At 43.1% G+C, this 23,798-nt stretch overlaps 2 protein-coding genes across 2 annotated transcripts; both read right to left on the bottom strand.

Moving 5' to 3' along the window:
- Window positions 1–13,518: 13,518 nt before the first annotated feature.
- LOC124695807 lies at window positions 13,519–16,293 on the bottom strand. Its single transcript, XM_047228621.1, has 3 exons — window positions 16,229–16,293; window positions 14,452–15,369; window positions 13,519–14,351 (listed from the first exon to the last, which is right to left on the bottom strand). Exons 2-3 carry the CDS (start codon window positions 15,330–15,332, stop codon window positions 13,706–13,708), a joined length of 1,527 nt encoding a protein of 508 aa, XP_047084577.1. The 5' UTR covers window positions 15,333–15,369; window positions 16,229–16,293; the 3' UTR covers window positions 13,519–13,705.
- A 2,723-nt stretch (window positions 16,294–19,016) lies between these two features.
- LOC124694730 (amino acid transporter ANT1-like) lies at window positions 19,017–21,710 on the bottom strand. Its single transcript, XM_047227682.1, has 3 exons — window positions 21,471–21,710; window positions 20,032–20,676; window positions 19,017–19,800 (listed from the first exon to the last, which is right to left on the bottom strand). The coding sequence occupies exons 1-3, from the start codon at window positions 21,708–21,710 to the stop codon at window positions 19,402–19,404; spliced, it is 1,284 nt and encodes a 427-aa protein (XP_047083638.1). The 3' UTR covers window positions 19,017–19,401.
- Between the last annotated feature and the right edge of the window lie 2,088 nt (window positions 21,711–23,798).

The raw sequence follows: 23,798 nt of genomic DNA, 5'->3' as shown, positions 1-23,798 counted from the left end.
TTCGACACAAGAGGAGCCAAAGAATATTTATAAGCTTTAACAGATGAGTTTTCAATTCAGTTGCACCTGGAAATAGACTTGCTCGCAACAGTTTATCAGTAGTATCAGTTTTGTAGCATTACCAGTAGGGAAGTAACAACAGTAATGAAATAAAAACAACAGTAGCAGTGATTGCAGTAGACAACAGGATTAAAATACTGTAGGCATAGGGATGGATGAACGTCCGCTGCATGGATAAGATAATTCATATAATAAGCAAGACATGAGCATTTGCAGGTAACAATGATAAAAACATCCAAGTATAAAGTAAACATAGGAGTGTGTTCCTATTTAGTCGTACGTGCTCGCAAGGAGAAACTTGCACGACATGTTTTGTCCTACCAGCCCTTTTGCAGGAGGGGCTCAAGGGAATCTACTAGTAATTAAGGTACCCCTTTTAATAGAGTACCAGAGCAAAGCATTAACACTCCGTGAACAAATGTGATCCTCACATCATAGCCACCCCTCCGGTTATCCCAATTGCTGTCACTTTGGGGCCTCGGGTTCCGGACAACGATATGTGTATACAACTTGCAGGTAAGATCTGAGATCATGACACTCGGACCCAAAGTGACAAGCATTTAGCACAAAAATTTGCAACAATGTCAAAAATACTAATAAAGGATACTAGGCACTATGCCCCTAACAATCTTATAGCTATTACATGATGATCTCATCCAATCCCTACAATCCCATACAGCCTACAGCGGGAGAATTACTCACACATGGATGGGGAATCATTGATGGTTGTTGGAGAGGCGTCGGTGATGATGATGGTGATGATCTCCTCTAATTCCCCGTCCCGGCAGGGTGCCAGAACGGAGTTTTTGGTCCACGGATTGGGATTTCTGGTGGCGGCGGTGCAGCAGAACTCTTTTAAGAAAAACGTTGAACCCCTCTCTGTTTTCAGGTCAGGGGCTTTTATATAGTCAGGAGGAGAGGTCGAGGGGGTGTCCGAGGCGGCCACACCACCCCTAGGTGCGGACAGGGCTGGCCCGCGCCTAGGCATGGTGTGCCCCCCGCGGCTCTTCTCCGTCTCGTCTGGCTCCGTGAGTCTTCGGGTAAAATATGGACTTTGCGATATTTTCTGCAAATATTCCTGAAAGTTGGATTCTGCACAAAAACAAGACACCAGAGCAATTCTACTAAAACAGCGTTAATCCGTGTTAGTTGTATTCAAAACACACAAATTGGAGGGAAAACAACAACAAAAATGTTCGAGAAAGTAGATACGTTTTGGATGTATCAAGGTTACTTCCCCATGGCTGAACTCTCATACAGATACAAATACGGGCAGCTTCTCGTCAGACATGACCAGCTCCCGCATCTACAAATACAAATGCGAAAATTATATGACTGGTACATGCAAGCATGTAGGGAGTCGAAGATCTTCCTCATAGTGAAAATTAGAGATGAGCATTACTTCCGGGGAAACGAGGAGCTAAACCTTGAGTTTGAAGAACTATTTCAGTTATTCAATCAAGATGCCCTCGACAAAACTCTCATGGTTACTACTATCTGTAAGTGATTTATTTCTGTAATTAATTCTCTAGCTCAACTCGTTCATTTCACTAACAATTATCCTCACTATATTTCTTTTATACGCTATATATTATGCAGAATGAAGATGTTCGAATACAAAAAAGGCGAACTCTATGACATTGGGTTCATTGACCCAAATACCGTTCATTAAGTTATGGTATAACAATTCCCCAAGGACACAGAGGATAACTTGCTAATGTTTTTACAAAAGCAAGAATAAAAATAGGAAATATTCTTTCCTTACAACTTTGAGAGAGTGTTACCGTCTTATACACATTCGATTTCACTTACTCGATGTTAAGTTTAACTAATCATCCGAGTGATGCGTGCGCGACTTCCACTATATTCTGCTAATCATTCAACTTGACAAAGGAGTAGTACTTGTCATAGACTCGAAACGTAAAGACCATGGGCAATGGACGAACCTGAGTGCCCTGCTCGAGAGGTAATTTCAATCAATATCGTCGTGTATCGGCATCTTCTATTCTCATTTCCTGATATCAAGTAATTAATAACTCAATTACTCATTTTTTCTTTGCCGGACAGGGTTTGGAAACGGTTCATCAAGACTGCTAGGGGTGAATGGAAACCGGAGCTTACATTTCAAGATCGCGCTGTAAGTAGTATTGTATCTATGTCTGCGAATCTCCTTGATTTTTGTTTCAATACCATGCATTATCATGCTTGATTATTAGTTTGATCGAACTATTTTTTTCGTAAAGTGTTTGAAGCAGGAAGTTGGGAATAATTTATGTGCATACTACGTATGCGAGTTCATTCGCGAGATGGCCCGTCATCGGGAGGCGGAAAAGGCTATACATGCCCTTCATATACGTGAACAATATTTCACAATCTTATTTTAGTACCATCGTTGTGTTGAGTTCCATTCATATATATTGATCCCCTTTTTTAAATTAGACGGAACGTGTGCGGGACACTCTCCTAACGGTGGATCGCGTACGAGCAATTCAAAAGGAATTGGCGGGATTCATAGTTAGGGAGGTCATAGCTCCAAATGGAGCAATTGGGAGTTTGTATTATACATTAGGGATAGACAATAGAGATCGTAAAGAGGATCGACTTTATATTGTAATATGCATTACGTGTACTGTATTTCACGACGATGTCTATATATTCATGACGATATCGTGGTTTCTTAAATGATGTATGCATGCAGATTTGAATGAATAACATAAATCCCTGAACCTTTGTCGTGGCAGAGAAATAACTATTTTCTCTGCCGCAGCAGAGAAACGCTGCTCCAACCTAAACCGAAATGGTCATTTTTTCCGTCGCGACAGAGAACCTTTAGTCCCGATTCCTATTACGAACCGGGACTAAATCTCCTCCACCCCGAGCCCCCGGCCGCACCACGTGGAGGATCCTTTAGTCCCGATTTTTATATTTAAACCGAGACTAAAGGTGGAGACCTTTAGTCCCGATTGCGTACTCCTCGTGTGCAACCGGAACTAAAGACACAAATGCACCGGGACTATTGACCCTTTTTCTACTAGTGGTTTAACTGAATTCTAGCTTTTATTGCAAACAAGCTACCAAAATCTGATGGTTTTATGTCCCACAAACATAAAGTGATACTATTTGGTAAATTTAACGCATAATGTGGTGGTTTTTATGATATATAGTCTCCGATCAGCGAACCATACGAAATCATACGAGCTGAAACCAGAAAACAGCCCGTCGTTTTCCTTTCGTGAGGAAGCAGCCGTCTTTTTCAGACCCATACGGCGCCTACCTGGCTACATGCACGAATCTTGCCCGCAGCTTTCTTTGATTGTTTTTTCGTCGCGTCTATGCCCAGATTGGCATGGATAAGCGACTGACCAATACGCGAAAACTCATAGTCGCATTGACCTGGTGGCTGGCTGCAGAGTGCAGATGCAATGCGCGCGGAGAACGTAAATGCAGCTAGCGATCGATTGAGCAGGCCGGCCGGCAGCGAACCACCCGCTCCCACCAATCATGGGACGAATTTCGGGAGGCGACCGCTGTCACGTCGGCATTGGCACGCATCCTCCACGCTTCACGGATCAGCTAGCAGGGGCGGTCGGGCATGCTAATGAAGAAGCTAGCCATGGCGATCTGGCGATGGGCAGCGGCACGGCGCAGTGTCGCCGGCCGGTCACCGACGTGTGCTGTGTCGGCGCATGGCACGGCCGGCATGCATGCGTGCGTCTTCTGCCCATCCGTATATATGTCCTCGTCGTCATCTGTCCACCGTCCGAACATCGCCGCCAAACAAAGAAACCTACGCCACCGGACGTTGGTCATCGACCTCCAGACGGGCACAATCGCCGCCCGGCGGCTAGGTTTTGCCGGCGTGGCTCCTCTCTCGGCTGTGTCGGGCAGCTGTGAAGAAAAATCTCGTACCCGGTAGGAGGTGGCTTGGAGTTTTGTGGCGCAAACAGGCAAAGTCATTTACTTCTTGTCTTCTGGATGCATTTGTGTGGTGCAATCAAGTTGGGGGCAAGCTTAGAGGCTTTCAAGGAAGACCTAGAACACTGTCCAATCGGAAGGAATAATTTGTTGAGTCAATGAATTATGAATAGACAAATCGGTGCCCTGTATTCGGCACTGCTGATAATTTGACAGCCTTTTTGTTTGCAATGCATGGTTTTAGTTTAGGATACCCGTAAACTTTGGTTCTTCGCTGTCTCTTCGTAGACGGATCATGAGAGAGACCGTCGATGTGATGTGCACGCCTTGCAAACAATTGATATAGGTAACATGAGCCAAATGTTTTGATGCGTTTGGCTATTCACCACAACCTTGCGAAAAACACGTGGAGCCCTTGGGACGGTGCTCGCTGTCTCGCTCCTCCCGTCCTTGGTTCCACCGTGCGTTACGTCGCCAAATTCCCTCCGCGCACTAGCCCATGCACGATCATGTTGCGAAATTCATGAAGATTTAAATTCTCTACAATTTTTATGCAAATCCTTTGAATTAAAAAGGCGTGTTGCATTTTTTTTACCATCGTGTTCTTGTTTACATTTCTCTCTACCATTTATGTTCCAATTAATAGCGACGGGAAGAGCAAACGACTGACATTATCTCATTAGGTTCGATTAATACTTGGAATTCCTTCCATAAAAGCTACTACGGTGTTCCTTGTGGTTGCGTTCATCAACAAATAACCGCAGAAAGGGGGTCACAAATGTTCACATGAATGAAGCTTTAGTATTCTGTGAATTGAAAAGCATATGTCAGTACCAAAGGAGTCAAGAATATTTTTGTGGCGAACTCTAGTTTGGAAATGCCTTAGAAAACATGACGGAATCATCACCATATGTTGTAGAACTGCGTAGGGGAGGTCATGGAGAATAGGGTGAGAAATGAAACCCCTAGCTTTGATTTGTAATTGTGATGATAAGAAACAAATAAGGTGGTCAAATAACATAGGAAAATTTACTTACGTGATTTTGGCTTGTTTTAGTCTCTCCACGGCATTGATATATTGATGCCATTTTACTTTGATTTTACTTTATAAGGTATGGCTGGTGACAACATTGGCTTCATGTACAACATGCACGGGGCGAAAACCACATATGGTACTTTTCTTTGTACCAATTAAATAAATGAGGATTTGAAGCTGGAATAAGGATGAACTACATGTTGAAGGATCTAATCTAGTTCACCATACATGGCAACATGTTTTCTGAAACTAAACAAGAAATGACATTGATTGAGGGCAGAACTGTTCTAAAATCACAATGGTTGCACAAAGCTTTTATGCGTGTTGTCACCCCTGTTGGAGAAAATAAAACACAATATCATGACTTTACATTAATAAATTGTGTGCATATTTTGCTTTGTACGCCTTAGTAGCCATATTAAGCCCTTGGGTCAGTGTCCAACTATTATTGCATCGCCTCCACATGTATAACCTTGGGATAAAAAATTCACTAACATTACGCTGAACTCGACAGTTACAAAATCCAGAATTGCAATATTAGGCGCCTAACTACTGCACAATTTTAGTTGACTGAATAAATTTCCAATCAAATGGGAGTTATAAAAAACATGTAAATTTTTGGATGCAATGAAGCCATACTTAATTTGCACTGCGAACATTAAAATAAGAAGTCACATCATATGTTGAATAGACGAAGATCCAAGATCCAGCATCAGGGCATGGATTAATTAGATCTAGGCTAGATTCGTTCAGCCATTATATGTCAAGATTAGGTTATGGCATAAAGAACCATTAATCGAGGAACATGGACCTTTTGCATCACCAAACAGTGGACGGCGGTCCCACGATTAAATGAACATGAACAACGAACTATTCAGAGACCATGGGTCCCAAGTGACCAAGCCCCAACATAATTCGTATAACTGCAGTACTAATTCAAATCAACCTGCATCCATTCTCATGATACTGCCAGTTCTCATGCTACACGACCGAGCAAGAAGAAGAATGAAGCGGAAGGCACACGCCCTGAGATATGCACACCATGTGGATGCAGTTGCTGGCACATGTCGTTAGTCTTCAGAATTCTATCATTCTATGGGTGCATGTGCATCAATCGTTCACAAGCTTTGTGTTGAGATTGCATCACTCTAAGAATGTAGAGTGTGCATTCAGTAGTCAAGCTGTGACTTGCAGTCTTGCATTATCTAATGTTGTAGGTTAGTTTTTTTTCTTGGCTTGGTCATGTTTATACTTTTACTACTGTAACAGAAACCAGATTCAAATACTCCCTCCGTTATAATTTTTTTTTGACGGTGGGAGTATATGGATTGCAACTTTTCTTCTTTGGGTTTAAGTGAATGAAAGGGTGATCTGTTTTCGCTCGGTTCCCCCTAATTGAATGTACGTCCATGTGAAGCCTGTGTGAAACTGTGAACAAAGACTTCAGCAAGGGTACGTGGATCCATTTATTGTTAGCTAGTCTGAGTCGATCAGGTACAGGCAGGTGCAAAGTGAACACATGCTGTTTATTGCACGCACGTACTAGTGTTCATCACGGCATTGCGCATTTGGCACTTACAGTATGTTGCGAGCTCTATTCTTCTCTCAGCTGGCTACCGGTTTCTCTGGCATTGGCATACACTACAGGGTCGATAAGGATTAGCATGTGCAAGTTGGATGTCGTACTGCTTGCACCTTACGAGTTGTGCGCACTTGGTGCGTTGTCCCTTCGAAAGACGAATTCATAGATCAACAGTGCTTTATGAGTTGTGCGCATTCACTACGGAATGTTGGGTGGAAGTTGTTCCTTTTGTTTTGCGGTTTTCCTTTTTTTTAACAAAAATAAAAGATTTACCGTATCTATTAATTAAAAAAAGTCCAGATATTTAAAGAGAAATAGAGTGAAAACTGAATAACTGATACACTCATGGTCAAGCCCACCCAAACGACAACACGGCAAGGCAGCACCCACACTCTTACCGAACAAAATTGAGATGTGTCCACTCTCGCCGAAGATATATCGGAGACCACAACAGGACGTCAACCACACCAACACAACTAACGGTGACCCACTCTATCAACAGGGCCGGTCCTGAGATTTCGAGGGCCCGGGGCAAAACTAGAGATTGGGCCCCTTAGTATAAATATCAAAGTAATTTTGGTGTATATAAAATGTTACGAAAAGCAATGTTGACAACAAATTTTTGTATTGTCTTAATTTTTGTTTTTGGATATTTCTGGAATTAAAGACACTTATTATTACTTTCGATGGATCACTTGTCTTCTCGCACCTTGGCGTGGCCGCGTAAAGGTCGGCGATAGGATTTCAAATTTCAAATAGAAGTCATGGAATAATGTTGGATTGAAAATGAGTCATCTCCGCTCTTGTCCAAGAAATAGCCGAACGACGCCGCGAACCCGTAGGTAAATATACCCTGATCTGGAGCGATGTACCATGGCTGACACTTTTTGCACAACAGTAGGGTTGGACGTGCTTTGTTACCATTGCCAACGACCGTATCCAAAAATAAAAAAAAGTAAAGAGACATCTGAGCAACCAGAGCTCGATGGAACCAAAAGAAAAGATGTATCAATAGTATGCAGCATGGCTATCAAACTAGTTGATCTCTCACCACTACTAAAAAGAAAAAGGCACGTCTGCTATCAAAGGAGTAGACATGGAACGCTCCCACAGATGTGAATAAGTCTGCATCGAGAACCAACCTCAGGTTGGGTGGTTAGGAGGGTGGTTGTACCCCCAGCCCACCAGAGTTCAAACCCCAGGTTTGACATCTGTGTGTCTCATAAAGGCGGAATATTCTTTCAGTGGGAGGCGACGTTCCCGTCGACAGCGAGGCGCCTGTGGTAACTTCGTCAATTTCAAGATCCAATCCGCCGGCTCGGTCTTCCGGAGGTGCTCATAGGGGTAGGGTGTGCGTGTGTGCGTTCATAGGGGTGAGTGTATGCGCGTGTATGTGAGCGCCTGCGTTTGTACCGTGTTTCTCAAAAAAAAGTCTGCATCCACAAGACCATGCGATAAAAGTGGTGCCCGGCACGCTGCCGACCAACATCAAGAGCCAATTCATTGTCCACATGACAAAAATTTAACAAAGTTGACGAACACTCGAAGTCGCCACTCTAATTTTCCGCTGCTCCGCCATGCCCTACGCGATCAAAGTTACATGCCATTCCTAAGGGTCAGTAATTGAGTATGTGCCAAACATCGCTGGAAACTTGTCGATCAACGCAAGCATGACGGAATGAGATGAGTTCAGAGGCTACAGTTGCTACGTACTGACATACATTTTGCATCGGGTACCAACTGTACACTAGTGGTAGAGATTTGGTGCACATGAGCACCAGTGATCTCGTTTTTAAAATAAATTAAAAATTATATTTTTGAGTTTCAGAAAATTCTGAAAAAAAATATCTGCATATAGCCAATAATATATCCCACAAACGTGCAAAATATCAATTTCAAATCATTTATGTTTTAAGCTATACAAAAAAGACAAAAATGCAGATCTGGGTAGTCATTTTCAAATCTACAAAAACATGTCAGATTTGTTATTTTTGTCTGGCTCAAAGTAAAAAGAATTTTGGGTTGAAATTTTTCATGATTGTGAGATGTATCACCAACAATCTACAGAATTATTTTTCGGATTTTTTGATAACTAATAAATATTTTTTAATTTTTTTTAAAATAGCGAGAGCACTGAAGCTCGGGAGTCAAAAGCACTTTTCGCACTAGTGTTGCTTTTCCATACTCACGTAGCAGACAAGTGATTCTCCTTGTTGAAAAAAAAGTGATTCTCAAAGAAAAAAATGTAGCAGACAAGTAACAAAATATTCATCTCAAATAGGCCCAAACGTACGTAGCTCCGTTCTTTAGCCCAACACTGGCTTTGCTACACAGGGCCTCGATCAGCTACTTTGTTGGTATTGCCTGATCTGGCCATTCTTTATTAAGGGAAAGTGGGCTTGCTGGGGGGCTGCTTTACACCGACCTGGTCGGTGCCGACCATGGAGCCGCACACCCCGGCCATTATTGGGCCGGCCCACTATCCCGACTGGCTGTTTTATTTCGCTGTTGGCTGCGATGGCTAGCTGGGCCGCGGCCCACTAGAAGGTATTTCTCATTTCCTTTCCTTTTTTTCTGCTGTTTCTTTTTTATTTTTCATAATCCGGGTTTTTCCGGAAAAATTTGTATTTTTCACAAACATGAAATTTTTAAAAAAAGAATATTTTAAAATATAATTTTTTCAAAAATAGAACAGTTCCCAAATTTGAAAGATTTTTAAGTTTGAACGATTTTTAAGTTTGAACGATTTTTAAATTTGAACAATTTTTTATTTTGAACTATTTTTATGTTTGAACAATTTTTTGAATATGAACAAATTTAAAATTTGAACGATTTTCCTATTTGAACATTTTTTGAATTTGAACGATTTCCAGATCTGAACATTTTTTAAATTTGAACAAATTTTAGATTTGAACTTTTAATTTTTTTTAAAAAATAAAATAAACATAAAAGAAACAAAAACAGAAAAAACAGAAAAAAAAAGAAAAAAAAAAGAAAAGAAAAGAAAAAAGAAACAGAAAACAGAAAACAGAAATAAACGTGAAATGGGCCGACCAGGCCGGCCCATACCCCGCGCGCGGGGGTGTGCGGCGCGGGGTAACCACCGACCTGGTCGGTGTATAGGAATTGTCGGCTTGCTGTCGGAGGTGGAAGGAACAAAGTGTATGAAACTGCTTTGTTGGGCTTATGACTGTGATCTTTTCCGGGCCTCATGTATTTGTACTTCGGCCACTAATATGAAATGGATCTTATTTCTGCCACTATCTAAAAGAAGAAGATTATTATACAGTTTTTTCCCTAGCGAAAAAACTAGGATTTCTCTGTCCTCCGACGGCGGCACCATCGAGAGTTCCGCTATGTACGATCAGATCACGTGTCCATGGCATCGGAGAAAGGTCACACGAGGGAGACGGAGAAGGTCTGAGAAAAGGAAACGGGTGAAGACCCAGAGAAGAAATCAGAAACGGGAGGTCCTAGTAGTTTAGCGGGGGATTTGTCTAGGAGGTTGAGGTGAAGTATTCAATGGTGAAAGCAAAATGGCTAGCCATTGCAAAGGTCCATACTCAGCGAGGGTTCAGCCCCAGTGCGCTTGATGCTGATAACTGATATGCTTGGAACCTGGCGAAAGATGTCACGCGGAGGAAGATCGAAGACAACTTGTTCATAGTCCAGTTTGCCTGCCTTGGGGATTGGAACAAGGCGATGAATCAAGGACCATGGTTTTCAGGAATCAAGCGGTGATGATGGAGAAATATGATGGGGTTTTAAACCCTAGATATGTTGTCTTAAAAAAATCATTGTTTGGGTTCCCATACATGCTCTTGAAAGATGTAGTCATCTGAGGCATGTGTAGGAATATGGGAGAAATCAAGGAAGTACAAATCAAAATCCCGGTTAGTTATGTTGGTGAGTTCGTCAGAATACAAGTATGGTTAGATGTTAATTACGAGCTCACTAGGTTCGTATCTATGACAAAAGGAAAACATAAGGAATGGTATCAAGTGAGCTATGAGAAGTTGCCGACCTTTTTTAATAGTTGTGGTCATCTAGGGCACTGGCATGAGGAATGTGGTGATGGGGTTCATGATGAGTAAAAATTTGAGTGGGGTGATTTCATGTTAGCTAGAGGTAGTCATGGCATGGGGCGTGGAAGGGGAGGTGGACGCAGTTCAGCTCCAGGACGTGCTGCATTCATGGGTAGAATGAGTGACCCAAATACTGCTGCATGGGATAACCAAGAGTGGATGAATGAGGGTGTTGAAAGAACAAATGCAACTGAAACATCGAAGGAGGATGGTGGAGGAAATACAAGGAAACGCCTCAACTTTGAGGGAATGAAAAATCCTGGAAACACTTTACTGCTTCCTGGTCCAGGGACAAAGTATCAGATATATAGCGTAGGTTTGTTTGATATTGAAAACAATGGAGAGGGTATACTTCTAGAAGGTACGCCTGGAAAGGTGCAGCTCCCAAATAGGACAAAGGTGGATGATGGATCAAATAACACTGATAGTAGTGGAAACCCAATATTGGCAGCCTCCGGGATGGAGGCTGTCCAGGAGCAATGAAAATGTTAACCTGGAATTATCACGGTCTCAAAAAGGCTTCGCAATTTGGGATCTACTGGACATCATCAACCGTAGAAGCCCATATATTGTTCTTTTTGTTGTAGACTCATTTCGAGTTGTTCCCGGCAGAAATGTTGAGGAGGAAGTTGTGAATGGATTTTAAGGAGGTTGTTGCTAGTGACAGAAGGATTGGTGGTTTAATTATTTTTAGGAAAAAAGAGGAGGAGTTGTTAGTAAGAGACATAACGCAGAATTTCATAGATGTTATGATAGGAGTTGCGCAGGATAATGTGTGGATATTTACTGGAGTGTACGGTGAGCCTAGATGGGAAAATAAAAATCTAACTTGGTAGAGACTACAAGATTTGAGCCTTATTTCTGATATGCCATGGTTATTTATGGATGATCTTAATGATATTATTTATCCTTTCGAGAAGGAAGGTGGTAGATCTAGACCTGCTTGTAATCTTGAGGATGTTGGATATATAGGTGAAAATTTCACTTGGCATAGGGGGGAGATTAGGGAAAGGCTTGACAAGGCACTTGCTAATGTGTCTTGGAGTGCTAAGTTTCCTGACTCTAGTCTTGACCACTTGGACTACTATCGTTCTGATCGCGTTCTGATCGCATTCTGATGTGTATTGAGGAGCAGGTTCGAGGTCCAAAAGTGCTAAGATTTGAAGCCCGCTAGTTAAAGGAGAAAAGTTTCATGGATATTGTGCAAGGGGCCTGGGATTCGACCAGCCCACAAAGTTTGAATATGTCTTTGGCGGGAAAACTTGCCAAGGTGCATGATCATCTTCATAAGTGGGATAGAACAGTGTTGAAGAAGTCAAAAAATGATCTGAGGAAAACCCAATGTGAGTTGGAAAATGTGGTGCGGCAAACTCTATCCCCTGAAGTGCGGAAAACGGAGCTATCAGAGGAAATTGAGAGGCTTTTGGAGATGGAAGAAATTCGTTGGCCACAAAGGAGTCGTATTAATTGGCTTCAATATGGAGACAATAATACAAGTTATTTCCATATTTTGCTACAGAGAAAAAATAACCGGATTAAGAAATTGGTGGATGAAAATGGTAATGTCCTGGAGAGAATGGCTTGTTTGAGGATATTTTACAGGTCTCGTTGCAACCGAAGTTGATGAACCTAACCCAGCGCTGTTAAATAAAGTTACTTCAAGGGTTTCAGCAGAGATGAATGGTGAGGAAGCCATATACTGCTGCAGAAGTTAAGCAAGCATTATCCTCTATTGGAGACACTAAGGCTCCTGGTATGGATGGTCTTCATGCAATTTTCTATAAAAAATGTTGGAATATCCTAGAGAACAGAAGGGTGATGTTGGTGCAAGTCTTGCGCTATTAATTGCACGAAGAAACCACGGCCATCTCACGGAAGCTTCGCCATGGCCTTCACCTAGCTACCGCTCGGCCTATCGCGCCCAAAACTCCCAGAGAGGAATTAAGGTCCAGCTAACAGTTTCTACGTCCGACTGATGAGTAGACGTCAAGGTAGATTGTCAGAGTAACAGCGGCCCAAAGATGTTGGGCTAGCAATGAAACACATGGTGACGGGTGAAAATCTTGTTTTACGATATTTGACAAACAAAATAACCTAAGAGACCCTGTGGACAAGACCGGTCCATCCAAAGCATTGAACAACCCGATCCAACGGTTTGAGCGCAAAACTGTGAGTTATATTGATATAGTTAATATCTTTTTTGAGTGGCTGATATAGTTAATATCATCATTCACTTTGATACACGCGCTTCCTCCTTCTATGTATTTGAAGACCTCGCTCTTTTGGAAATAAAGACCCATTCAAGAACTTGCATGGCACCTATAAAAAACCACTATAGCAAAGTTAGCCTAGTCATAATGGGGAGTAACATAGAGTAGTAACATGCATATGTTACTAATCTATGTTACTACCTTCATAGTGGGGAGTAACATGTTTATAGTATAATGTAAACTCATACTATTATGTTGTAGACTCATCTTGTCTTAAGAAGTGTGATGTTGTAGTAACATAGCTAGTTACCACAACTTTTAATCTTAGGTGTATATGCTTCTTGGTCCTGCCATCATGAAAAACGTTTTAAAAGAACTATGGAAGAAAAATCACGCATAGATCTCGATATTGTATGTCTTTACATCATGAAAAACGTTTTAAAAGAACTTTTGTTTAACACCAAATTTTGTCTTTTATACACGACTTAAAAAATTAATTTTTCATGAAACAACTTTGTGAGCACGTAAAACGTTGAGATGGATGATGCCTGCCATTTTTATGTTGAAATTTTTAAATATTTTTAATGTGTTTACCACTTTTTAAACACCATATGCTTCTGGGTGAAAACCGATATAGCGTTATTTAAAACCATGATCTCCATCCATATACTCTTCTGATTTGAGCTGCATTTCATAGTTCAGACATTCACTGACACACCAGCAATCTAGACTATTATACTATCCTTGATTATTCATTTCTCCATAATTTACTGACACTAAGCAAGCAAACGATGGTTAAGTAGCTGAGATCTGCTGTCTACTCTCCAATGTTTAGATGCAGCAGCTCTCTGAACTCCACCCTCCTGGTCTCGGTATGCAGCGTCCTCTTCTTATTGGGCCAGTAGGTGACCCATATCCTCCCCTTGATCTCCCACTCCATGGTCTTGCCGGCGGCCGCCGCGCCCATCCTCCAGCACACGGCCTCCCCGTACTCGTCGCCGGCGAAGATCACTCCGCCGTTCCTCGTGAAGGGCCTGCTGGGACTGGTGTACCTGTTCCTGAACCACGACCTCGGCTGGAAGAGCTCCAGCTTTGGCGGCTCGCTGGAGAAGACCTCCCTGCCCCCGCCGCCGTCGCCGTGGAGGAACCAGCTGAGCGATGCCGTGTTGCCATGCACCGAGTGCTCGAACTTCCAGGGCTTCATGCTCCTCGTCACCGTCTCGTGTGCCGACAAGCTGATGCCGATCGACGCCGGCGCGGCGCCGAACGTCGTGTCGATGCCCTTGTCGGCGCCGACCTCCTGGACGGGATTGTCCGTCGACCTGCTCACGGTCAGCGAGAGGATGTCCGACTGCGCCAGGGGAGTCAGCTGCAGTGATATGCGCGACGGGAAGTGCTTCTCGTCAGAGCCGTACCCCTGCCTCGCCATGAGAGTCTCGGACACCAGCTGGATCACGTCACACCTGCAGAAGCCAGAAACAACAAGTGATCGATTAGTAAAACGATAACTGTTTTTGCTGATCAATGCTTTGTGGAATGAGTTGCATGGAATGGATCAGAGACCTGATGTTGTCGACGTTGACGGCGACGTCTATCCAGTTCTCCTTGAAGGCGACTCTGTAGACGAACTGGATGACGCTCTCCAGCTGCTGGTAGTTGAGCGAGAAGAGCAGCCTCTCGTCTTTGGCCAGCTGCTGTTGTTGGTGGTGATGGGACGACGGGTGGTGCTCCATGGTCATGGCCACCACCGGGCAGTACAGCTGCACCTTCCACAGCCTGCTCGCCGACAGAGCGTAGGAGAAGACCGCGAAACGCGGTGGTGCCGCCGGCGCCGTGCCTGATCGGAGAGCCTCCATAACCCAGTTGGTGACGCCCAGGTTCACCGACCGCATCCACTGCTCCTCCAGGCTGGACCCGAGGGCCAGCATCAGCTCCCTCGCCGCGTGACGCATCTCGTGGCCGTGCTGGGTCAGCCGCGCGGTGATGGTGCCGATGAACTCTCTGCGGAGCGTGGACGGAGCCTCGTACACGCAGACCAGGAATGCCAGCATCAGGACCGACAGGCTCAACATCCTGCCTGAATCTTCAGACATCTGCACAATTGGCAGCATCAAGATTGCCCTGCTGCTACAGTATGGCCCATACCTGAGCACCCCACATATGATCTCGACCAAGAACTGGGTAGCGACGTCGTCTGTGGTATAATTTGCAGGTTTCGGCTTGGGGCTCCATAGTGAGACTTGATCATGATCATCACAGATGGAGAAACACAAACTGAATGAACGGGTTTCGGTTTCAGATTGCCTACTCATTACCACAAGGTTCAGAGATTGGTTTGTGGATGGTGAAGTGCATATCTGGAGAGAGTGGGATTCCTTTGCTCTCCATTGCTTGGGGAGGCTCCGGATCCACTGCCAAATGTCAGGAACCAAGCCAGAAGCCATGGTCTCTCTCTATGGATGGACTCCATGACCACCACCTCTGCCCAATAAATAAACAAATCAAGGCACCAGGTAAACTCTAAACGGCAAGTACTAGAAGAAAGTCAAAATTATTAGGAATCATCGATAAGGTAAGTTGAGGACAACTGGAACTCTAGTTTGCTATCATTGCAAAGGGCCCTTTCAAATGATGTGTAGATCCAGCAATGTCTATTTCAGCACATTGTTGAGTAGTGCAAGGGAGCGTTTTCTTGCTAACGCGGTGCCTATCCGAGATATCCCTGTATGCTCTGCTTTTTTGCTTTCAAGCACACGCCAAGCTTTGTTTCAGATTATATATCAAGGAAAATCAAAGTAGTCTAGTGGAACGGAGAAGGGTGATCAATCAAGACAAGAGGAAGAAAGCCCAACTTCAGGAACTTGGAACTCGATCGCTATTGCTTAAGTCAGTAGGTATAGGGGTTAGCACATGGCATGATGTCAAATGTGCTAAGATGGCTTTTGTCCATAAACCTTTTTGTAAGATAAAAAGGAAAAATATATTTAGTCCCTTCGCGCTTTCCAGTAGGTAAAGGGTAGTTTCAATGGTGGTACTTTTTGTCACTGATGCATAGAATAAGAAGAGTTCGAAAAGAGAAATACCACGAAGAGCAAAAACAATCTTTGAATGTTTATTTACCTGGCTTTCCCCCAATATATGGGGCATTACCTTGTTTTAATGAATCTTTTGAGGTTCCCCGAAAAGAAAAACAGTTTCCTAGTTTAAAAGCTTGGCAGGAATGGCTTTAACTTTCACATAGCATTTACAAGAACAACCTTTTCCAAAATATGACTAGTATTCTAAATAGAATTTTGTTTTCGTGGTGCGGTTAGGTACAACAAGGTACCATTCTTTGTACCTTTTCCATGTGAGAACAGAACCAGATCCTTCTCGTAAATTTTGTATCATCCAATTCCATATTCCTCATCCCTCCATTTCAGCTTTTTGTTGAGAACATGGATGGATGCTTCATGCCTCTTATATCATCAGACAGTAAGGGCGACTTCTTTTGGGCTTATAACCCTGCTTCTAGGTGCCAAACCAGTGAAGCCCAAAAGAACTGTCCAGCTTATGTATAGCTTATTTGGACCGAGAAGCTAGCCCCAAATGCAAATTGAGAAACTCCTGGAGACCTGTTTCCCGAGCTTCTGGTTGAGAGAGGCGAACCGGTACTCGAACCTGCACCTCAAGTTCGGACCATTTTACTGAGAATGCCACTCCGTAGTGGCTGCCGGTCAAAAAAGATTATAGAACGAAAAAAAAGAACTTACCTTATCTCCCCATCGAGCAGTCCCAGAGAGAGAATCCCCATCGAGCAGAATCCCCATCGAGCAGAGTCGCCGCTCCCCGCCGCTCGTCGCCGGCCCGACGCCCCGCCGCCAGTCCACCACCACCGGTTCCTCCGCCAGTCCACCACCGGCCCGACGCCCCGCCGCCAGTCCACCACCGGCCCGACGCCCCGCCGCTCGCTGCTAGAAGAATGCCTTTGATCACAGGGATACAGTGGGTTGAGGAGAGGATGAATGATCCAAGAAAATTCTACAAAGCTTTTCGGATGAGAAGGTCAGTGTTTACCATGTTGCATGACACTCTTGTTGATCACTATGGCCTCAAGTCCACTTCACAGATGTCCAGTAAAGAGTCACTAGCTCTTTTTCTCTGGATGTTGGGGGCACCCGAGTCTAATAGTCAAGCTGCCGACCGTTTTGAGCGTAGTGTTTCTACTGTTAGCAAAAAGTTTCATGATGTGTTAGACTGTGTGAATTGTATGGCTGGTGATTACATTAGACCAAATGATCCCACTTTCTCCCAAGTTCATGACAAACTTAAAAAACCTAGATTCTGGCCACATTTCAAGGATGCCATTGGAGCAATAGATGGAACACACATTCCTGTCATAGTTGCTGAGAAGGACAAGATAAAGTACACTAATAGGAAAGGTTATACAAGTCAGAATGTCCTAGCAATCTGCGATTTTGACTTGAGGTTTACATTTGCTGTTCCTGGATGGCCTGGATCTCTTCATGATACTCGTGTATGGACTGATGCTCGGCCTAGGTTCGCCAATTATCCGCACCCTCCTCATGGTAATGCCATCGCATATGAAGTATATACAAGAAATATTATGTTGTGAATAATTGATTGGAAGTTTTGACATCACTTCAACATGCAGGAAAATACTATCTTGTCGACTCTAGATATCCAAATAGAACTGGTTATCTTGCTCCATTCAAAGAGCAACGGTACCATGTTCCAGACTTCCAAGGAGCACCTCCACAGAATATGGAGGAAAAATTCAACCATCTTCATTCATGTTTACGAAATGCAATTGAAAGAGCATTTGGTGTTCTAAAAATGAAGTGGCGCATTCTTCTTTCCATACCACATTTCCACGATCCTCTGACGCAAACGAAGATCATCACCGCATGCATGTGTTTGCACAACTTCATTCGCGAAAGTAAGCTACATGATGCCCATTTCGACAGGATCGAGCGGGCCTCATATATCCATGAGGATAGCGCATCTTTTACCAGCGGACACACTTCCTCTTCTGCTGATGGCGCCATGGCTCAACTACGTAAGGACATTGCTGAGAGTTTAGTTGCGTGAGATGTTCTTTTATTGTAGTTATGAATACACTATGACATTTGTTTTATTTTGGATTGTACTAAATTATACTACGACACCGTATTCTCATTATTATTAGACTTTCCTTAATTTTCTTCATTCATTTAGAGCTGATTTTTCACTAAAACGGACCATATCTATGGTATTATAAGTTATTTCGAACACATATCCATTTTAGGGACATTACAGGCATTTCACAACTCAACACCTCAAATAAGCAAAATTCCTAGAAGCCCAAAAGAATAGGAGGAACTTGCTTCTAGGAGCTTCTTCCCACCACAGTTTCTCCTCACCATTTTCTATAAGCTAGCTTCTGCATAAGCAGGAGCCCAAAAGAAGTCGCCCTAAGTACTTCCTGCATCACCAAACGTTTAGATAGCTCACCAACTGTTGAAATCATCACCTAAACAACTTTATTCTAGGAATCTCTCTATGCGGTAGATTGCCTTCACCAGTTGCTATCCACGAAAATTCATTACAAAAAAATATTTAAAAAGTTCGGATGCTAATTATAACTAATATCTATATACTGAAAAAGGATTATAGTCTAAAGAGCAGTTATACTCCATTGTAAGGTCTAGATTTGAATAGCACATGACCCAAGTAACATGTTATACATAGGCATTGCACCACAAGTACTGATATCTGATTGTATTATTTATTAAGATCATTTCATTTCATGCATGTGTTCAGTCATAATGCAAGCACACAATCAAGATGAGGTGGTGCATGAACATAAACGGAATATCTCATAGGTCAGGTCATGAAGAACAAAATACAGAAAATAGTAGATTTAATGGGCCAGAAATGCAGGCCAAGTGAGGACTATATCACCAGCCAATTGAGGTCAACAACATATGACAAAATTACATTGGAAAAGGGACAAATAGCTCAACAAGCTTTAAGAACTTCAGATCTACCATAGAATTAATTCTTGAAAGAAAATAGTTTGGGCGAAAATAGTCAACACAAACAAACAAACTGACTACTTTATCTGAAAAGAAGATCTGGCCAATATCTACAAGATCGGGATCCTCTTTGCTCACAAGGAAAATTACATTTGATTGGGCAATATACCTTCTTATCATACAACTGTCAAACTAAGAAACACATGCTGACAACAAGCAGATCAGAATCACAACCAACCCCCGATGAACATAATGGACTGTACTATGCCTTCTATGAACATGAAAAATATTGAAATAGATCTGAAGTCATCATAAGATAAAGATACAAATAAACTACACCACTACCTAACAATCCAGACCAAGGCCACGAATAATCAGCTGGGAACATCAAAGCTATCTGATGTGATGCGTGCCGTCCCAGGATCCCAGATACTTCTGTCCAGCCATGTCTTTATAAAAAATCAACCCCTACTTTATACATTTTGGTAGTCGCCAATTAATCTGTCAGTGTGACGAGAGTAGTGAAGACTCCATAGCCAGCAAAACCCAGGCCAAAGATAAGGAAACTGTAGTCCAACACCCTTTGCCACAGGCTCATTGACGAGCCAACGATGTTGAGGTGGAACAAGGTAGGCAGCACAAAGGAGAGCAGAGCACACATTGTGCTCCCTACAAAGGAGACAAATGATCCGAATTCAGGTACGAAGGATGCCACCACAGCGAGGATGGTCACTGTGAAGATGCGGCTCGAGTGCAGGCCTAGCCATTCAGCACCAGGAACACTGTTGGAAAGCTTCTGGAAGCATCCACTTGATCTGAACCTATCCTCCACTATCTCGTGGATTGGGTGCATCATAACAGGGAATGTGAATGCTAGCGCAATGCATAGGCCAACCTGTCAAGGGATTTTCTGAACTGTTAGAATACAAAAATCACTAATCCAGGAAGTTAAGTTCCATGTGACGACAAATTATTCAAATTTGACAACATTAGAGATTCACACTTCTATCATACTCTTCAATTAAGGAACACTGGGGCTGTAACGTGAAAATGCAAAATATTTGAGTAGAAGCAATGGCATGCTTCAACAATAATCATGCAAATAGATTGTGAACATTGCACTAACCTTAACTGCGGCAGATGACCAACTATTTGGAAGATTAAGTGTTATGATGTCCATAGTAGCCTCACCATAGGCCAAATACCCACATATTCCAAAACATGAATACACAAATATGATGCCCACAACTGCTTGAGAAAGTACCCAACGAAACTTTCTCCGTTCCGCCATTGATGATTCTAGTGCCAATGTCATGCTGAATCCTTCAAAGCAGAAGACTGCAACCCCAAAAGCAAAAGGTATCGCCGTAACTCCATTAAAAGCACTTCTATTTGCAAATGGATGATCAATTAGTTGAAGATCCTTTCTGATAACCATTGCCATCGCTAGGACATTGCATACATCAGCAAATATACTGAATGGTGAAAGAGAAGACAGTGAACGGATGAAGGATAATGCAATTTGCACAGGCAGGAGGACGGCGAAGATGAAGCCAGCTGATGACATCGACTGGCTAAACACGGAATGGAGATTTTCGCCAATGAATACTAGGTAAGCTACAGATCCACCAGCTTGCGAAACAAGGATAAGAATCTCTGTCAAGCATCGACCTACAGTCCCAAAGCACTTGTCACCCAAGTCTCCATATGTATAGTGAACATCACATGGTTCCTCAGTTTCTTCCTTTTGCAATTTATCTCTACAGTCCACCTTCAGATAAGAAATTGATACCAAGTAAATTAGACAGCTGGAAAGTAGTTGTTATCAATGCGATCTTTAATGTGCAGAATTCGAACAAATTATCAGGCAGGGTGCAGTCAACAAATTCAACATGCTGAAGAAGCAACAAAAAAAATTCAAAAAGATTGCCTATTCAACCTAACTACTATGTGTGGAACAATTATCATGTTTACAGAAATAATACTACCAAGAATGGGCTAACACCATAAGATTGACAATTTATAGTGATTCTGTTCTGATACCCTCCCGGGAATGGTTATGGTTTCATGATTTATTTGGTTTTATTTCATTGTTTGGGAAGATGTTGACTTCATCCCTGAGTTACTGGAGATCCTTCATGGACCATAATTTTTTTCGGGGAAATGGAAAGGTACAGAAAGCCTCCTTATTTAACAGTTGGGGACAAGATACCCCCAGCTGTACCCATAAGCAAGACAAGAGTGCACAATATTTTATCCCGAGTGACCAAATACTAACCCTGTCGACACCATAGCTTGTAGCCTCTGATTGATCACAACAATATGTCAATATGGTAGGGAGGATTGATGTTCCGTCGAAATGTAAGCAGAAACGTCATTCAGATTTTATCGACAGCACATCCCAATCTGCTCAAGCTGACTGGAGTGCAGGATGTAGGCCGATGTACCAATGCCCATTGGGACGGCATCCCCGTCAAGCAGCTAAGTATAAACGATAAATAGCCATACAGAGCAGCGAGGAGAATTCGGCAGTGCTAATGTGGGTAGGTAGTGTAGGGTACTGACGAGGAGGAGCATGCAGTAGAGCGTGGCGAAGCCGGCGGCGGCGACGCCGATGGATCCCGCGACCCAGCCGGCGGCGCGGAAGGCGTAGGGCAGGCCGAGCACCCCCGTGCCGACGATGGAGACCACGACGTTGCCCAGCGTCTGCGCCCACGTCGCTCCTCCCCCGGCTGCACCTCCACGCCCCTTGGAATCCTCCCGCGCCAGCAGCGGCGCTGCCTCCCCCTTCGCCTGCGCCGCCATCACCCTCGCGAGAGCCGCCGTGGGGGCGGTGGTCAGGCCCGACTGGCAGTGGTAGCGGAGAGCTTGAGGATGCGAAATTGGGCTTTCTTGGAGTTGTGTTTGCGAAGCCGCCGGGAAAGGGAGGGAGGGAGGCAGCCGTCGTGGTGCAGGGTGTTTCCTGGATCAGTCGGGGGATGGGTTGGTTCACGTGAGATCTCCGGATCTATCTGTCCCCATAAAAAGATTCGTCCTAGTGATGCAAGTGATTTATCATTAGGGTATCATCTATTCTCTTTAGTCTAAAAAAATTGAATTAACTATTATTCATGATATTAGCAAGTTAGTTTATGTTTTGAACCAAAGAGGGTAAAGGGTACCCTAATCACTTGCATCTATAATTCGTCCACCCGTTAATTTCTCGGGACTTCTAAATTTCTTTTCTTTTTTATAAGCCTTGACTCCTGATAAAATGAGACCCACGTGTAAAATTATGTTGTACTGTTCAGTTCAAAAATATAATTGTACTAGTAGTGTTAAATATGGTGTTTGAATTTGTTCTCAAATGCGGAGAAGACTTGGAAACTGAACTGATGGCCTATTCGGTGAGTCTAGGCTTGGCGTTCCAACATATAGTACTCTATCAATTATCATTGACACCGACTGTTCGCAGCTTGTGGCGGTGGTTAGAGAAGACTCCCAAGATCGTTCTTCTTATCTTCATTTAGTTTTTGATATTAGGAGATTAATAAATACTGGTAGAGTTTGTAAGTTTGCAAAAGTAGATCGTACACAAGTTAGGTTAGTCACGTGCTTGCCAACTTGGCATGGGTGGAGCATCACTATTCATTATCGTTCGGTTCTGGTCACAAAGTCTTTCTTTGGGAGCTTGAAAGGGAACGTCTTATAAGCCCTATTGCTCAATAAAGATCTGGTTTTGCCCGTAAAAAATGTGGTGTTTGTATTTTTTTTTATCAACTATGCAGTTAAGTTGATGTCTTTTCGAATAATAGAGAGATGTACGAGTGAACAAACACATAAAATGCATAAATTCAGGAGTAGAGGAATATACTTGTAGTTGCAGGTTTATGAAATCTAGCATAAACTGCTAAAAAAGATTGGAAAAACATTATAGATGCTGAAAAAGCGAAAAGATAGGTTGCTTCTCGCTTGACTTGCTCTTACACTCCGCTCGTTCCGTCCATCTAGGACCCACCTGGTTTCTACATGTGGAACTTCTCCAAACCGAGATTCAACTAAGACTACTTTATGTCACTCCCCACTATGACTAGTATTATAATGGGAGTAACTTCACTAGTAACTAAGTGTCCAATTCACTAATTTGCTTATGTGGTAGTGAGTTAATGAGGAGAGAGGAGGATATAGTAACATAGCTAGTTACTTTAACATCACACTTCCTAAGATATAATAAGTCTACAAGCTAATTAATGAAGACATCTATGATACTACTTTAATGTTACTAACCACTATGAAGGTAATAACATATAGTAATAACATGTGTATGTTACTACTTCATGTTACTTCCCACTATGACTACTCTAAAAGAAAAGAAAAACTTCTCCTACGATGGACATGTGGAGTATGGCTTTTACTCGTCAGTGAGTAAGATGGGGCGGTTGGAGTTACTCTATGGACGTGTTTGGTGAAGGTTCTACAACGTAACCCGTTAATGATGGGATCTGAATACATTAATTAGGTACCTGTAATGAAACTACGGCATCGCTTCACAAATTTCTTTTGCCGACATCCCTCTGTAATCTGCTTCCCACGATGAGAATTATCCACTACAACAAGACACATAGGTCGTCGCGTTTTTAAATGCCGAGGCACACAACTGTAATCGTGGAGGTTGTGTTAGCATGGCAATAAGGCGCGTGTTGAGCGTCGGTCGCCCGATCTGCGGTCCAAAAATCGGTCGCACCCACGCCGTTCATCGGCCATCGTGCGGCAGTGAATCAATAATATGTTTCTCATGTGGTATGGTCCATCCCGGCTTTGGGATTTGTCAGGCGAGATCAGTCACGTCGGTTTTGTGGTCCCAGCGTTGGTTGCTATGTGCTGAATGGTTCTGGACGTCTTTGCGAGGGTGCC

This window comes from Lolium rigidum, chromosome 3, assembly GCF_022539505.1.
Source record: "Lolium rigidum isolate FL_2022 chromosome 3, APGP_CSIRO_Lrig_0.1, whole genome shotgun sequence".
NCBI classification, from domain to species: Eukaryota; Viridiplantae; Streptophyta; class Magnoliopsida; order Poales; family Poaceae; genus Lolium; species Lolium rigidum.
Note: the sequence above shows the minus strand (reverse complement) of the source record. Positions and strands in the feature narration are given on the sequence as shown.

Coding starts and splice junctions, on each gene's coding strand:
- LOC124694730 (XM_047227682.1), bottom strand. CDS start 21,710: ATGGCGGCGCAGGCGAAGGGGGAGGCAGCGCCGCTGCTGGCGCGGGAG. Junction 20,677..21,470: donor TCTACTGCATGCTCCTCCTC/GTCAGTACCCTA, acceptor TCTTATCTGAAG/GTGGACTGTAGAGATAAATT. Junction 19,801..20,031: donor GGTCATCTGCCGCAGTTAAG/GTTAGTGCAATG, acceptor ATCCCTTGACAG/GTTGGCCTATGCATTGCGCT.
- LOC124695807 (XM_047228621.1), bottom strand. CDS start 15,332: ATGGCTTCTGGCTTGGTTCCTGACATTTGGCAGTGGATCCGGAGCCTC. Junction 14,352..14,451: donor GTCAACGTCGACAACATCAG/GTCTCTGATCCA, acceptor TGGCTTCTGCAG/GTGTGACGTGATCCAGCTGG.